This window comes from Uloborus diversus, chromosome 4 (genome assembly GCF_026930045.1).
Source record: "Uloborus diversus isolate 005 chromosome 4, Udiv.v.3.1, whole genome shotgun sequence".
Lineage (NCBI taxonomy): Eukaryota > Metazoa > Arthropoda > Arachnida > Araneae > Uloboridae > Uloborus > Uloborus diversus.
The window spans coordinates 161,076,393-161,095,031 of NC_072734.1; the positions used below are offsets into that span (position 1 = coordinate 161,076,393).

At 34.6% G+C, this 18,639-nt stretch overlaps 1 protein-coding gene across 1 annotated transcript in view; it reads left to right on the forward strand.

Moving 5' to 3' along the window:
* The first annotated feature begins 23 nt into the window (after positions 1–23).
* LOC129220299 (transmembrane protein 199-like) overlaps positions 24–18,639 on the forward strand; it is a 29,741-nt gene continuing 11,125 nt past the window's right edge. The window contains exons 1-5 of the mRNA XM_054854698.1: positions 24–688; positions 808–878; positions 12,831–12,951; positions 15,105–15,223; positions 15,449–15,559. Coding sequence (XP_054710673.1) covers positions 541–688; positions 808–878; positions 12,831–12,951; positions 15,105–15,223; positions 15,449–15,523 — 534 coding nt within the window. The 5' untranslated portion in view covers positions 24–540 and the 3' untranslated portion in view covers positions 15,524–15,559. The remainder of the gene's footprint in view (positions 689–807; positions 879–12,830; positions 12,952–15,104; positions 15,224–15,448; positions 15,560–18,639) is intronic.

Below are 18,639 nucleotides of genomic sequence, written 5' to 3' on the forward strand. Positions count from 1 at the left end.
GTGAGGGGAAAGAAAACATTTCTCTTTCCTCTGAAGAGAATGGAATCTTAAATTGATGCAAAGAATGTGTGATTTATTGATCCCAGTCTATTTCTTTATTCAGTATCTATTAATTTTTAAAATTTTCCTTCAAATGAAACGAATGGGATGCTGAGGATAACTCCACCAGCAGAGAAACTTTTGTTTACTATTTTAGTTGAGCGTGTCCCTTTAATAATTGGAGTGAGTTTTACAGAAAATTTAATAAGTTATGTGTACTATACATCGCAAAGAATTACCATGAACAAGCATTCAAATCTGAACAGTGAGATGAATAATTCAGTTTATGTTTTGGTTTCTTTCAATTAAAGGTAGGTCGTACAGTGTTTTTGAGTTTTGCAGGATTTGCTTGTGAAACTATCCAAATTTTGCCGTTTTTTCATCATTCACGGAACCCGTTTTCATGCCTTTCTTTTTAATTATAAAGAAAAAAAGTTAATTGATCAAAATAGTTTTGTACAAACACGAAAATAACGAAGAACTGCTGATCTGCCTCTTAAGATGGGATTTGAGGATATTATTATCTTTCCAAAAGAAGAAGATGTAGAAGTTTTGGATACTACTTCAGTGAAAAAGATCCAAATCATTCATGACAAGAAAGGATTCAAAATTGATGACTTTATATCAGTTATAAGTGATGGACATCTCAGTAAGTATCATAGAAGATAATGTAATATCACAGATGAAATGTTGCTATTTTTATATTTGTCCTGTTTGGTAAAATTATGTTTAGGTAGTTTTCTTAAATTTCTTTTTTTTTTCTTTCAGAAAACACTTTCCTCCATGAATTTCTTGAGGGCAGTGAAATAGATTTCTTGCAAACACCTCCCATTCAAAGGGTACGATAATTTTAGATTCAGTCTATAACACTTGAAAGCCATGTATGGTTGTTTATAATATCAAATTAAAAAATTGTATTTCTGTATCTCATTGTATGTATATCTGAGTCTTAGGTATAAAAGATCTTATAAGTTCATAAACTTTTGAGTTTTCCCTAAAAATACTATAATAGGTCTAAATTAGCAGTTAGCTAACATTATGAGGTGTTCTCCTGTTTATCGTCTTTTTGGACCATTATCCATGGATTAACTGTTGCAAAGTTGACATTTTTTTGTTGTGAATCAACATACTATTCAAGACCACTTATTGTCTGCACAATTTTACCATGTTTCTTTGAGATGCTATGCGGTAATAATTTTACCCTGAAAAATTGCATTTCATGTTTTAGTGAAGTGATTTTCATTTATTTATTTTTATATTTTGCTTAAATATTCATTTCTTGAAAACTATTTGCTTTAAACTTAAAACATTCATGATATAAAAACTTTATGCAGTAAGATCATTTTTGTCTTTTGGAAAAACATGAATAGAAGACAAAATAATTCTTGGTAAATGTACAAATACAAATGTTATGACCAGCGACAAGCTCTGGGCCCAGCAAGGCTGGTCCAAGTCAGCTTATTAGCCCCCAACGAAGATCAATGGCTCTCTCAAAGCAATCTCTTGTAGTAAACTGTTTCAAATGCCAACAACCTTCCTAAAGTAGTATTTTTTTCTAATTTTCCAGTTAGCCAGGAGATTTGAGTAGCTTAAAACAATGACCCCTTTTCCTGCTTTCCATGCAAAAATTTAACCCATTAACGTCTTTTACATTGATAAATTTAAACTGAATCATTTCCACTCTGACTCTCCTTTGTTCCAATTTTCATATCATTATGTTTTTACTGTTGTGAAAGCCTTTAATTAACAAGTAGATAATATAATATACAAATACAAATACAAATACAAATACAAAAGTGACGACCAGCAACAGGCACTGGGCCCAGCTAGGCTGGTCCTAGTCAATTAATTAGTCCCCAATGAAGATCAATGGCCCTCTTAAAGCTATCCACTCCCTTGCTCATTACCGCCTCTTCCGGTAAGCTATTCCAAGTGCCCACGACCCTGCTAAAGTAGTAGTTTTTCCTGATTTCCAAGTTAGCCTGAGATTTAAATAGCTTAAAACAATGACCCCTTGTCCTGCTTTCCCCGCAAAAATTTAATCCGTTTACATCTTTCATTTTGATAAATTTAAATAACTGAATCATGTCCCCTCTGACTCTCCTTTGCTCCAGGCTATACATGTTAAGCCTATTAAGTCTGGTATCATAATCTAAATCTGAGAGTCCCCTTACTAATTTAGTTACCCTTCTTTGAACCCTTTCCAATACAAAAATATCTTTCTTCAGATAAGGCGACCAAAACTGAACAGCATACTCCAAATGAGGTCTTACTAAACTCCTATATAAAGGCAGAAGAACTTTCTTAGATTTGTTTGAAATAGATCTATTGATGAACCCAAGCATTTTGTTGGCTTTGTTACTAGCAATACTGCACTGTTGACTAAACTTGAAGTCCTGATTTATAAAGACACCCAGATCCATAACATTATCTGCCTGATTTATGACTGAACCCTGTAAACGATATCTCATACGCTTATTTCCAAGACCTAAGTGTAGCACTTGACATTTCCCTACATTAACTGCCATACCCCATTTATCTGCCCACTTAGTAATATGATCTAAATCCTCTTGCAGCTGTTTTACTTGTTCTTCATTTTCGACAATCCCCATAACTTTTACATCGTCAGCAAAACAATTCATGCTTCCAGAAATATTTTCATTGATGTCATTCATAAATATAATAAACAAAAGAGGCCCTAAAACTGATCCCTGAGGAACCCCACTTAAAACATCACTCCAATTAGAATGATTTCCTCTCACAACTACTCTTTGCTTCCTACCAGTAAGCCAATTTCTAACCCAAAGTAAAGTTTTTCCTCCTATTCCAATGTCAGCTAACTTGCTGAGAAGAGCAACATGCGGTACCTTGTCAAAAGCTTTTTGAAAATCAATATAAACAACATCCACACATTTTTTGTTATCTAAAGCTGAGGTAACCTTGTCGTAGAAATGCAATAAATTAGTAGTACAGGATTTACCTTTCCTGAAACCATACTGCGAACTAGTCAACAGACTATTAGTCTCTAAGAACATCATGATCTTAATTTTGATCAAAGTTTCGAAAATCTTACAAATCACCGAAGTCAAACTTACAGGTCTATAATTCCCAGCAATACCTTTAGACCCCTTCTTGAAGAGTGGCGTTATGTTAGCCAGCTTCCAGTCCTCTGGCACCGTCCCCGAGTTATAAGAAGCATTGAAAATATTCAAAATAACATCCACTAATTCCTCTGCACACTCAACTAAAATTTTTGGATAAATATTATCTGGTCCCGGAGCTTTAGTTGCTTTAATCTTTTTCAAATGAAATAAAACCTCCTCCCTGGAAAATACAAAATCCTCAAGCTGTATAATAGCTTGTGTCTTGTTAGTGTCAACTGTTGAGATACAGTTATCGTTAAACACACTGGAAAAAAAGTTATTTAGAACATTTGCAATATCCCTATCGTTTTGGATTAAATTTCCATGCTCATCAACCAAAGGCCCAATTTGACTGTTTCGAGCTTTCCCGGAATTAGCGTAAGCAAAAAACCTCTTAGGGTTCCCATCAATGTCATCTGCCAGCCTTTGCTCCAATTCCCTTTTCTGAATCCGTACCAAATACTTAAAATTTCGCCTTGCCTTACCATACTGGAGCCTCTCCGCACTCTGACCAGTTTCTTTAAACTTACGAAAAGTGGCTTGCTTATAATTAAGAGCTTCTTTAGTCTCCCTGGAGAACCACATGGGCCAAATTTTGGTACTAACACCTTTTCTCCTAAATGGAACATAGTCCCCAACGGTTTTAGCAAGTTTATCCTTAAATTCCGTCCACTGCTGATCTACGTCGCTATTTTCCAACCCTGACGAAAAAACCTCTTTCAAGCTCTGCCTAAGTGCAACAAAATCGGTGTTTCTGAAATTGGGCACAAACCTAAAATTATCATCTTTGCACACTTCAAATTTAACCCGGAACCTAATGCTGTTATGATCACTATCTCCAATATGCTCCCCTACACTCAACCCCTGAACAAAACTACCTATGTCACAAAAAACTAGATCCAAAATGGCCTCCTCTCGAGTTCCCTGAGTTACAACTTGATCTAAGAAACAGTCACCAATTACTTTTAAAAATTCCTCTTCTTTGCCATTACCAGGATAAAAGTTATTCCAATTAATACCCGGAAAATTGAAATCCCCCATTATGATAACGGATCCCTTACTGGACATGTCACTAATAATACGGTACATCTGTTCATCTTGTCCCTGGTTTGAATTAGGTGGCCTATAAATGTTTCCAAAGCGCAGCTTTTTGCCCTTACTGCTCATCAACTCCAGCCAAACCATATCAATATCAGTAGGCTTATCATTTATGACCAATTCATTGCAAATAAAATTGTCTCTAACATAAAATAAAACCCCACCACCTCTTTTACCTACTCTATCCTGTCTGAACAAATTATACCCAGCAATATGTAATAACTCTGCATCAGATTCGGTAGCCCATGTCTCTGTAATTCCGATAACATCCAACTTCTCATCCATAACTATGCTTTTCAATTCATCCATCTTGTTCCTAATACTGCGAGCATTGGTATAGAAAACTTTAAGCATGCCTAAGTTGCTTTTATTTAACACCCTGAAATTTCCTAAATTACAATTGTTAACATTACTACTCTTGTTTGTCACTTTATTTCCATTTCTAGCAATACCCAAAAACATTACATTCTCTCGATACCTGGTGCTTGAACCATGCCCCCCATTCCAACTTAGTTTTTTGACTCCAAAGCCCTTAAAATCAATCCACTAACCATTTTGACCCCTGTAGAGCTCAGATGCAGGCCATCCCTAGCAATCCAATCCCGTTTACAGTGACTCCATACATCAATGAACCTGATACTGCGCTTTTCGCAAATTGACTTCAGTAGCAAGTTCATACACCTAGCACGTTGATTTAGCCAGCTCCTATGCACTCCATACCTGGGAAGCAAACCAACCACTTGGACATTCGTCGAAAAGCTGGTTGCTTTATCCAACAGGGATTCCCATTCCCTAGAAAACTCCTCATTTTTACTGTGGCCTACATCATTTGTTCCCACCCACAAAGTAACCATGTCCTCCTTATTCAATACTCCCTTCTTTTCAGCAACCATATTAACGTCTTTTACCCGAGCCCCTGGTAAACAACACCTAGCCACCTTACGCTTTACTCTCCCAACTGTGTTACCCACCTCCCTTACCATAGAGTCCCCCAAAATTACACCCTTAGTTTCCCAATCTAACTCCTCATTTGAAACTTCCCCCTGAATCTCTGGAACATTTATACCCTCTACAATTGGCTTACACCCTAATGCTAACTGGGCTTCCAAAACTAGCATCTTAAGTCTTAAGTCTGAGAGTTCAGCACATTTAGTGCAAATATAATCCTCTTCAAAAACAGACTCATTTTCCCCCTTATACAGGCAGAACATATGACATAAATCACAAGAGATCCACCTGTCCCCCTTCCCACTCTTTACCTCTTTCATAATGCATATAACACCCATTTCTACTCAGTGAATATGTTCCAAAAGGCAAAACAGTAAGATAAAAATGCAAAAAAACACAGAATAAATACTAAAAAACAGCAGTAAATAAACAGAGTTGCTACACCCAATAAAGCACACAAGATCAAAAACCAGGAGATCACCACATGTTAGGCTTAGCTCCAAAAAATGCAAAAACACTTCAAGAATACAATAACAGCAAAAATGAGCCCCCAAAACACAATAAAACTAAATTACATGATAAAGTGAAGTAAAAAAACCTAAAACTAGACAGTAATAATGAAAAATTATAGTAAAAAAACACTTATCAAATTAGCAGCAAAAAACACTCCCTGCATCACATTTAGAATTTGTCAGTATTTGTTTTTTTAGTATTTTGTTAAGAGAGTTGGACTAAAATCAGAAAAGTTCAGGCTTTTGAGCACCCATTTGATGAGTGGAAAAATTTTTGGAACTTTCGTTCTGCATTTCAAGTAAACCTGTGAACTTTGATCTTTGTGTATGTATCTATTTTTATAACTGAATCGCTCTACCTATAAGTATATTCAATGTATAAATGATTAAAATTTCATTAAAATAGTAATTAAAAACTTCATCTGTTATTTTTCGAAAATGAAAATGGGCTCTCTCTCTCCTCAAGCAATCTTGAATTAGAAGTTGCAAACAAATTGTTTAAAAAACAGGAAAAATACAGTAAAATGAATAACAGCATGTGCAAATACAAATTCAAAAGAAACAAGCAGCACCAGGATACAGGCAAACTACGCTTGTGCAAATCAATTTATCAATTTCTAATGAAGATTAAGTGCTCTCTTGAAACTATGCACCCCAATCCAAGTAACAAACTGCTTCCGACAAATTATTCCAAACATTTACAATCCAAAACCTTGGCTAAGTATTCACCATGGTGCTAAATGTGATAAAATGATACATTCGGCAAAACCAACTCTAAGTTGGTGCAAGTATTAGCAAAAGGAAAAATCTCTAAAATTTCCATCAAAAAAATATTCTCCTCAATCCTTAAAATTATGTCAAAAGATTGTTAAAAATTCCTCAAGAGAAAAAAAAAATGCTGCAAAGTTGAGAATTGATATGGAGTCACTGCCCACTGTAAGAAATGCCAGTTGTAGAATGAAAATTAAAGGTCTTATATATTGTTATTAAGTGTCTTACTTAACTTTGATGTATGCTTCATATTTAAAATAAATGTAAGTGCTTGCTTTGAATGTTTAATTAATTTTTACTTTGCTTGCTGATTGAAGTTTTCTAAAGAAAAAATCAGCATTAAAATTCGTTAAAATTAAACTTTGGCTGTTCTTTGCTCTTGTAATGAATGTAGTCAAGAAAACTAGGATTTACTTAAAAGTATTATATTTAACTTAGCGTATGTACAGTAAATCAAAATAAAATAACATTATAAATTAAATTGAAACCGTTCTTGGTTTTATGAAATTACTGCAACATGCAGTGTAATGGACGAGTGTCCAATGTGGTTAAGATACATCAGGTAGGAATTTTTTTCTTCTCATGGAGCTTAGCCGTTTTATGTCTACAGTCACCTGTGCTGCCCTCTGCGGACAGCGCATTTGCATATTGGCGCAGACATACTCCCACCCTATCAGGAATTGAGTCCTGATAGGGACTTGAGTCCTGATACATAGGAATAGGAGATAGTTTGCAGATCGGTCTCTGGAAGATCCCTTTAGCTGTCTTTACTGTTGCAACGCGGACCAGGTCGTCCGCTCTCGGGTGAACTTCAAGAACCCTAGCCAAGGGCCACAAACCAGGTGATGAGGCTTCTTTCACTAACACAATATCGTTGACTTGAATGTTGGCATGAGGGGTGGTCCACTTTTGACGACTCTGCAGAGATGAGAGGTACTCCTTTGACCACTGCTTACAGAAGCCTTTGCGGAGATTCTGGATAAGTTCCCACTTTCCTTTGAAGCTATGCTCGTTCAGGTTTGCTGGATCCGGAATTGAACTTATCACATCACCTGTAAGGAAATGCGATGGAGTCAAAGCATTTATAGAGTCGGTATCATTGACGTCGCTTACTACTTCGATGTGTACTGCCTTAGTGGACAGGCAAATGAAAAGTGCAATGTAACCTTTCGTAACTTTAGCACCTCGACCTTTACTAAATTTTATAGAAACAGGTCCGGCGTAATCTGTTCCAGAATGAAAGAAAGCTCTTTCTAAAGTCACTCGTGGTTTAGGCAGATTGCCCATGAGTTGTGAACTGTTACCAGTTTTGAATCTATGACATTTTATGCATTGATTAACACATTTGTTGATCAATCTTTTTCCTCCTATTATCCAATATGATTGCCTTAATATACGAGATAATAAGGTAGGACCAGCATGCAAATAAGCTACGTGTTTTTCGCGAATTAGCAGTTCACTAAATCTGTGTTGTGATCGGATAATGATAGGATGTTTCCTGTTCATGGGTAAGTCGGCGTTCTGTAACCGACCTCCCACCCATAAGAGACCGTTTCCGTCTATGAATGGGAAAAGTGACCGCAAAGGACTGCGTCTTTTCAGTGGCTTTTGAAGCCGAATGCATTTTTTCTCTTCAGAAAAATGTGTGTCTTGAACCCAGTGAATGAGTTTTTCTTCTGCAGCCCTTGTTTCTGCAGAAGTGAGTGAACCGAGGGTATTGCAAGAAGCAATATTGAATCCGATTCTTTTTTTACAAAGATTAATAAATCTGTTGCAATATGCCAAGATGCGAATAATTTTCGATAATGATGAATATTTTTCGAATAGACGAACGAATAGGTCATTTGTTGAACTAGCATGAAAGTTAAACATTGGATTTGATTTTTCCTCAGCTTTAACTGCGCTAACAACGTCTGTAGAATGTAATTCAGCCGTAGGCCAATGCATTTGATTTGAATGTAGCCAGTGCAGGCCATGCCACCACAGATCGCAATTTGGTAGACATTTAGGGTCGATACCACGTGAAGCGATGTCTGAAGGGTTCTCTCTGGAGGATACGAAATTCCAGTGAGCTGGGGGTAGAACTTCTATTATTTCAGAAATTCTATTAGCGACAAAAGTCTTCCACTTACGTGGATGAGAAGATAGCCACGAAAGAACTACCTTTGAATCTGTCCATGAAAACGCGAAGATTGAAATTCTTCAACGAGTTGAGAACAGTGAGAAATAATTTTGATAACAAGTGCGCGGCACATAATTCCAGTCTAGGAATGGAGATTTGCTTGAGTGGAGCAACCTTAGTTTTAGCAACCAACAGTGAAACTGTTGTGGACCCATCGACAATTTGACGACAGTAAATCACAGCTGCGTATGCTAGCGATGACGCGTCTGCAAAACCATGTAATTCAGTTTCGCATTCTGAATCAATGGTGACACTTCTAGGAATAGTGATATCATTTATTTCGTTGAATGATGCCTGAAACTTTAACCATTCAGTTTCCATTAACTTCGGAATGGGTGAATCCCAATCCCCCTTGATAAGCCACAACTTTTGATAGAATATTTTGATTGTAACTACACAAGGTGCAAGTAATCCCAAAGGATCGAAAATACGTGCAGACTCCGATAGAATCCGTCTTTTAGTGTAGGGTGGTGAAAGTGATAAATTAACCTTGAATGCAAATGTATCATTTGTTGAATTCCAAAATAAACCTAACACTTTAGAACTAACGTGTGCATCACGATTGATTTCAAAGCTTGTTTCTGAGGAACATTGCTCGGGAAATTCTTCAAGGAATTTGGAAGAATTTGAATTCCATTTCCTTAAGTTAAATCCGTAAGATTGTAAAATTGACGCAATATTTTTGCAAATTGAAATTGCGTCTGAAAAATTACTCGAACCTGACAAAAGATCATCCATATATACGTCTTCTTGTAAAATGCGTGATATTTTAGGATTAGGTGTATCAAGAGCAATTTGTTTGATACATCTGGTAGCTAGGAATGAGGCGGAAGCTAAACCGTACGTTACAGTTTTTAACCTGTACGTTTGTATTTTATCTTTGGCATTGTATCGCCAAACAATTTGTTGATAAGGTTGATCTTCGTCCGATACTAAAATTTGGCGGTACATTTCTCAATGTCCGCAGTGAAAACTATTTTTGGAAATCTGAAGTTTAGCAATATTTCAAAAATATCTCGTTGTAATTTGGGACCCACTCCTAAAATTGAATTTAGCGAATTTCCGTTTGAAGTTTTACAAGATACGTCAAAAACTACGCGTAATTTTGTAGTGGTACTAGATGGCTTGAAAACAGCGTGATGAGGCAAAAAACACTGTTCATTTTTTAGAAGAATATCTGAATTCTTTGTTAAAGGCGACATGTGACCTGAATCTTCGTAGTTGCGCATAAATTCTTTATAATGTTTTTCGAATTCCGGTTTGAATTTGAATTTTCGTTCCATGGCAAAAAGTCGTGAAATAGCCGCGGATTTTGAATCACCTAACTCGGCTTTCGACTTCAAAAACGGTAACTTCACAACAAAACGTCCATCGAAATTTGTTGAATAATTTTCTTTAAAGTGTATTTCTACGAATTCTTCTTCCGGTGAAAGAATTTTACTTTTCGCTACTGATACTTCTTCCATTTCCCAAAATTTTCTAAGCTCACTATCAACATTTAATTCGTAAATGTGTAAGCTAGTTGATGAATTTGAATTCGACTGATTTTCTGGCAGTCTTCCCGAAACTAAAAAACCAAAAATTGAGTTTTGAGCGATTAAATTACTTTCCGAACAATTTATCTGACCCGGAAGGAAAATAGAGAATAGGTAATCAGCACCAAGAATCATATCCACTTTACTTGGAAGGTAAAAGTTTTCATCGGCTAAATTAATGTTACTTAAATGTGCGAAATGTTCCTTTTGAATTGCTTCAGTTGGAAGTGGGGCCGTCAATTTATCTAGAATTAAAGCATTTACGGGCAGTGGAATATCAGGGTTGAATCTGGAACTTAAATTGACTTCAACACAGCTTTTAGTCAAACCAATTTTAGAACCTGCAAGACCAGTGACAGGGAAACGTGCATTTTTTCTTTTTAATCCCAAAGAATTTAAACAGGAGTTGGATAGGAGCGTAGTCATGCTTCCTGAGTCACACAAAATTCTTAAGGTTCTCGATTCCCCGCTAGCATCTTTGACAAAAACACAAGCTGTAGGTAATAACGCAAATGCAGCTCTAACGGCATTCACAGATACGCTTTTTTCGTTTCGTGTTGGGATATCAGTTTGTTGTACACTAGAGTTTATTTGCGGAAAGTTTTGACTTGAACCTTTCGAATGAAATGCATTCGAGAAAACATTTTTTTGCTCATAACTTTCATGCAGAAGTGAATGATGTTTGCGTTTGCAAAAATGACATGAATAAGAAGAATTGCATGATTGAATATCCGAATGCTTGTTAGATAAACAATTAAAGCACAATTTGAATTTATTCACGAATTGCTTGCGTTCTTTTACATTCTTTTCTTTAAATTTCGGACATTTTGACAAATAATGAGAAGTGTCCTTACATTTTATACATCTATTAGATGCACTATTTTTATTACTTCTGGATGAATTTCTAATTTCATTGCATTCGTTTGAATTGCATAATTCCAAAGATACACATTTATTATTTAGAAACTCCAGAAACATTTCAAATGTAGGAAATTCTTCCTTAGTTGTATGTTTCGCCCATTCTTTCCCGTGTCTTGCTATCCAATTTTTGTAATAAAATATAAATTAGCCAAATATCTCTAGAATCTGCTTTAGAATCTATAGATTTTAGACCTCTGATAACTTCGTCAGAAGTATCAGTGAGATTGCGCAAATTAGCACAGTTAGCGTTAACAATATCTGGTTGATCCATGAAGGTTTTAATTAAAGAAGAAATTATTTGTTTCTTATTATCATAGCGAGCTAACAGTTTATCCCAAGCTTCAGTATAACCAGTTTCCGATATAGGAATATGCTTGATTATACTTGCTGGTTCAAAACACAAAAGCCCTTTAAGATATTGAAATTTTTGAATGTTTGAAAGCCTATTATTTTTATGCACTAATGAAAGATACAAATCTTTGAATGAAGGCCAGTCTTGATATTGACCAGTAAAAGATTCAATGTTTAACTTGGGTAGCTTAAAATTATTACTTATTGAATTACCTATAGGCATACTATCATTATTTTCAATTTGCACTGGATTTAAATTCACAGATACATTTTCAAGAGCTTTTTGTAGCTTGACTTTGGTTGCATAATACGTTTCTTCGAACTGTTCGATTTCCGAAAGTTCTTCCGGCAATTCTGAATCAGCTTTGTTAAATTCAATGAATATAGAATCTAATCTTTCAAGTTTGTTTCTTAAATCAAATATTTGTCCTTCGTCATTAATGAAGTTGGTTATTCTAGTCAGAGCCGCTTTGGCCCGTCCACGAAGCATTTTAACGGCTTTTTCATCAGTGCCGTGTTGAATTTGTGAAGTTTTATCTTCAGCACTATTGCCGGTCATTTTGAATGACGAATGGTAACCAAAGTCAAACTATTTGATTGAAAAGATATACTTATCTTTGAATTCTTTAAATGTTGAATCCTCGAGTAGAATCCATATGATCTCGCCTGGTGCCTCCAAATGTTTGCTCTTGTAATGAATGTAGTCAAGAAAACTAGGATTTACTTAAAAGTATTTAACTTAGCGTATGTACAGTAAATTAAAATAAAATAACATTATAAATAAAATTGAAACCGTTCTTGGTTTTATGAAAGTACTGCAACATGCAGTGTAATGGACGAGTGTCCAATGTGGTTAAGATACATCAGGTAGGAATTTTTTTCTTCTCATGGAGCTTAGCCGTTTTATGTCTACAGTCACCTGTGCTGCCCTCTGCGGACAGCGCATTTGCATATTGGCGCAGACAGCTGTAACTTTAGAAATTTACTAGCTTACAGTTAGAAATTTCTAGCACATGCCTTGCAATCCTTTTAAAGTAATAAAACAAGGACACCCATATAGGGAGGTAAGGGGGCTCGAGCACCCCCCCTAGAAATGAGACCTTCCTTGCTTTTTGTACTGTTTTCTTTTTAAAAATGTAACAACATTTCTTCCCCAGCTATCAATGAATAAGTTACTTAAAGTGTCAAATTTTAATGGTTCTAATCTGTCCTAAAATTTGCATCCATGGGGAAAATATCCTGCCAAACTCATGGTTAAAATATTTGAGCCCCCCCCCCCTACAATTTTGCATATGGGCGCCCATGTAATAATATTTTCATTCTTTTATAGAATCCTGAACTTGCAGCAAGAGTTGAGAAGCTGAAAGCAGAACAAGCAAATGCAGAATATAGGAAGATGACCAAAACTATTTCACCACAGAGTAAACACTCTGAAAATTTTAGGGATGATAGTATGTATGGTTCTCTGTGCTAGAGGATTCAGTTATGATTACAGTTTAGTTTTTAAATGTTTTTACATAGAAATTAATCAGTATATTTATTGTTTGTTTATTTTTATTAGAAATGTATTTTAGAACTGTGATTTGAGAAAAAAATCACGAAGCAAAATATCAACTGTCAAAAAAGGTTCTTCATCTATCATTTAATCCATAATTGAGAGCCGATTCTTTTAGAATCCACTATGTTTATTTAAAAGTTATTCTTTTTATCACAAATATGGTGGTTTTTATTGTATTGATTTTCAAACTTCCCTCACAATATTTACTACACTTAAATTAATGTATCTAATCCAACTGAAATAATTAAAATTTCTTTAGGGCCAGAATGCCCTGGTATAGAAAATGCACAATAAGAAATTTTACACAATGAGTTTAAACTTGGCTCCAGTCAATGGGCACTCAAGATGCAAAAAGTTATCAGCATCCCTGTAGTATAATTATGTGGCATGTTTAAGATCCTTTTAGTTACTATTTGGCTCCAATACTCTTGTTAAGATTAAAATTTTAGAGCAATTTTGCATCTTGATTTCTCTGTCTAGTGAGAAACTGGGTGTCAAAATTCTCAAGTGGTAATGACTAATCATTTAGTTCTGTTTTCGCCATTTTAGATTTCAAACATCAACAAAAAATTAAATAAATATATGAAAAATAATTATATAAAAATTTGAATGTGCCATTCTTTATATGTTGGGGTTATGACTACTGGTTGTATTTCTGTAAACATTCTATCACTAGTTGAAAAATTCTAGAACTTAACTAATTTTGTTGTATCATGGATTGTTAGCACCAGGGCTGTGGAGTCGGAGTCGTGAGAAAACATGCCGACTCTGGGCCTTTTTTTAAAATTCATTTTCGCCGACTCTCCTTGCATTAAAAAAAAAAGACTGCTTAATTGGATCCATTACATGCATACTAGCCTACTAATAAGAAAACAACTGCCATTGGCAAAAAGCTGACTTGATTGCTTTTTCGAATTTTCTGTAATAGCTACCCACGCCGTCTCCTAGTTTGCTTGTTTTTTTATGACTTTCTTTAACTAATAGCAACTGTTAGCAAACGGTTTTGTTGCCTAACATTTTCTAAGTAATTACTTTAAAATTAACATAATATATTTTTTACTTCAATCTCAGTTATAAAATAGTAAAAGGAATATATCCTTTGAACAAGTAGTATCGGGTGGATACCAGACGTACATATACCCGTCCTCTCCCTGCAATATAGGGTCCTATTTTCGTTGAAATTTTATAGATGAAATATAATTTTAAATTTATTTGCAAAAACTTTTAGAATTAAAGTATTTATATTTTTTTATAAACTCTGACATTAACTTGGGGTATCACCCATCAGATGGGTGTCACCCAGGGCAGACCGCCCCCTCTCAAGAAAGGTTTTTTGACACAGCAAGAAAGTTTCTTTTCTCTCAAGATACAGCTTTCAAAAATTGAAAGCACACTACAGTAAAACCCGTCGACACCGATATTGTTGGGACCTAAAAAAATATTGTTGTAGACAGGTTATCGTTGCAGACAGTTTGATTATTTATGCTGATGTTTTGCTGGGACCATGGAAAATATCATTATAAACAGGTTTATTGTTATCAACAGTATCGATATACACAGGTTTCACTGTATTTGATCAACATCTATTTGTTAAACATTAAAAAGGTTGCAAATTAATCCTTTTTAGTGTTTAAAAAAAAATAAATTTTCAAGTAAGCTCACTTTTAAAATTGAAACAATTGGAAAATTTGATTTTGAAATTGAATTTCTAACGTTGTATGCATCTTAGGTTTACAGTAAAATACAATGAAAATTTCATTAAAAGGCATTGATATTTCATTCTTTGTTTAAGGGTTTTTCTGCCTTTCCATATGGGGAGAAAATTAAAAAAAAATTAATTAATTAAAAAGCGTAGTCGGAAGCTTCAAAATCCAGGAGTCGGAGTCAGAGTCAATTATTTTCCTTCTGACTCTGCAGCCCTGCCTAGCACTATCCCCTTTGCATGTTAAAATTTTGCTCTCTATTTAATTTCACAAGAAATAATTTCACCTTTAATAAATATATAAATAAAACTCATGTACTTTTTTTTCTCTATCATTTCAACAGTTAAAGCTGTAACATCACAAGTAACTGCAATAATTAATTTTGTACTATCTATTGGTGGCAGCTTTTTCTTTGCATATAAAGCTGTTGAATATGCACTCCCACAACAGAATATTCCAGCTGTAAGTATTATGTATACGTATTGTAGCATTGTAAGCACTAAAATATAATTGTATGGATTTAGTGTATTAATATTGCTCGAATTTCAACTGCATTTAAATTGAAAAGCTAATGACAATAATAATAATTTTTAAGAAATCTACTTAATAATTTGGAATTTAATATTTCTTTTATATTGGAAGATTTTCATACTCATTTTTAATTTATGAAAATTCCTTTCTTTGCAGCAAGTATTGATGGGCATCATCACTTCCACTGTTGTAGCGCTAGCAGATCTATATTTCCTTGCTCGCACAATCTGAAGATTTTCTTCTTTCTTGTTTATGAAGGATTTCAGTGTATGTATCATTTGAATTCCAAGCAAGATATCTTGATTAAACAATTACCAAGTTTAAAAATTTTATTCCATGTCTTAAAATTTAAATTTATCATATCATCACTTAAAGTTTCAAATATTCCTATATTATTGTAGTGCTTCTGTGCTATTTTTTAAAATTATGATTAGCTAGTTATTTATATAAAACTTGTATATCCTCTCCAGACCAGAAAAAAAAATATTTTTTTAAGTTGTGCTGGCTTTAATGAACAAATCGGCATGGGGGAGCCAGAGGGGGCAACTGCTCCTCCTTAGAAGAGAGCCTTTTATTATCACAATCATTCCTAATGTCATCCAAGATATTATAAAATTTCATTTTTAGGACTTCAATTTAAAAAAAATTCTTGGGGGGGGGGGGAGCCATATAACTGTGTTTTCCCTGGCATCTGACCACAAATAGCATAATTTTTTTTTTTCTTTTTCGGGGAAGGGAGGGGGGTGCTTTAATTTTAAGCCAGGTTTCAGCATTGGGGTGATGGGAGAGGGGGGAAGGGCAATTAAAAACCATTATCTTGTTCCATGGACGCTTGCCCTTCCCTAATGGAAATCCTGGTTACACCCATGTAAATAGGCATTAGAAGTTGTATTTTTAGCATAATATATTAATTTAAATTTTTATCTTTTGCTGGGGAGCAAATCCATTTTCACAAATGTCAATGTTATGAGCAGAAATGAGAAATTAGCACCCAAGTACCTGCTCACAAATCTATACTTTATATCTTAAGTGTCATCTTGCAATTTAGGTATGAAATGTTATGAAGTTTAGTATATTTCAAAATGTGTGAATCTATTTCAAATTTTTTTAAACCAATAAGATTCATCTGGCATGGAGTATATTTTGCTTAGATTTTATGCCAATCAAAGGTGTAGTCTTTCTCAATATCAATAAAAGCAAGGTGTTTGAGAACTCTCTTCAAATGGAACCAATTATTGACTTAACCTTCAACAACTTATTTTCTCTCTTCCTATCTGAAACATCACTCAACACCTTATATATTTGAACAGAAATAGAGGGAAAAAACATTCCCTTTTATTGCATCATAAATTCAACAGTCATTTTGGTGCCGGGTTATTTGGAACCGATTTCACAAGAATTTGGTGCACTGAATTCAAATATGACATTAATTTTTGCTTGAGCTCCAATTTATATGATAAAGTATTTTATTAAAATATACCTGTCACAGATTTAAGTTAAATTAATTAATCAAGCAAAACACAAAACATGGAATTTTTTATTAGTATTATACTATACAAATATTCAGAACCTGATTAACCAAACAGACCAACTAGGTCAAACAACCTTGGGCTCTTGATCCTTAAGCGTCCCAAAATGACTAAAATTGCTCTAGTCAATCATGTAAAAAAAGGTAAAAACTAACGTTTTCTCCTTTATTTATTTGGACACTTGGCAGTGTGTCAGCCAAGTTCAGAAAGCAAGATATAAACGGGCTACGCATCTGCCAGTGTATCATACACAAACTATTTCAAACTACTTTTAACCCCCTGGTTTCTAAAAAAATTTAGATTTTCCCATTACATCATAAATGAAAAAGGAGACAAGTTCAGTCAAAATGATGTTTAGGGTAGGTGGTGTCTTCAGCAAAAGAGTTTGTTTCATTGGGATTTACCTTATCTTATGTGTACTTCAGGTTCACCCCAGCAATATTTTAAAGAGTGGTAGAGCACTTCAATGCCTCTGAAATAGCCACACCCTGTTCTTCGTGAATGTTTGTGTTTATAATGTTTGTATACAGAGGGCCATATTTGGCCTAGGGTCCCATACCTTAATTGGGCCCTGCAAATACTATATATAAAGATCCAACTAGTCACACATTGCAGAAACCGAATATATGCAAGGCAGTAACTCATTTACACAGTACCTTAACTCATTGAAGTGTTGTTGCTAAACTTGCCACATATTTACTCCATCAAGTGAACTTTTCTTTCAGTAACTAGACTGCAGACTGACAATAAAACACGCCAGAAGCAATCCTTGTTTCAAAAGCCTTTACTTGCTTTAGAAGTGCCCAGAATGCTGCACATTTTGGGTGTGACGGCAGCACCGATCTAAAAAGTAAAGCTGATTGCAAAAAACCTAATTTCAGCCCCCCCCCCCCAAAAAGCTAAAATCAATTCTAAGACTTGGGGCACCAAAGAAATTTTTTTTTTGTTGCTCTGTATTATTTGGCTCATGAAAACTAATTTTCCAGCACATGTGTATTTGATGGTATCTTAATGTACTGTATACCATTCCTACAAAAGTTTTGCTTTTAGGTAGTTACATTGGATGATTGATTCCTCATTTCAAATAATACAGGTCCAATAAGGCCATTTCACAACCGAATTCCCATTGTTTTTTCATGGTGAAAGTTAACTCTTACTTGTATTTTAAGAGAAAACAAAACATAAATATTTTACAATTTGGTAGTGAAATGTCCCATACGTAACACTGAATATTGTGGAATGACTCATCTACAGATTTTCGTGTAGTATAAGAAGAAAATCTGAAAAAAGTAGTTATGAATTGTTTAATTCATATATTTGTTTTCAAACTGTTCTGTTGATAAGTTTTGCTCAAGGTTTCTTCCTATTTAAGGTAACTTAAGAGATTTTTTCTTTTCACCATTTAAAGTGGAATACATCTTTTGTGCTATTTTTAATGTCTCCTCCTTTGTAAGAAACAGGTTCTAAGAACACAAGAAGAATGTTTTTATCACTTAAATTTTCTATGTCCATATTAAGCATAGTTGTATTTTGCAACCATTATAATTCCTTTTTAAGGCTTGACCATGAAAAGAAGGCAGATGACCTTGAAGCGAAACATCATTTGTAATAGGTAGAATCTGCCAGAAAGCACCAGTAAGAGGCATGGTCTCGCTAATCCTATCTATTCCAAAATAATAACTAACAACCTATTACAAATTTTTCAAAAAATTTGTTTTTGCTTCAAGGTCATCCGCCTACTTTTTGTGGTCAAGCTATACAACCATTTTTCACCTCAATACATATCTAAAATTGTGCATTATCATTAAAAATAAATAA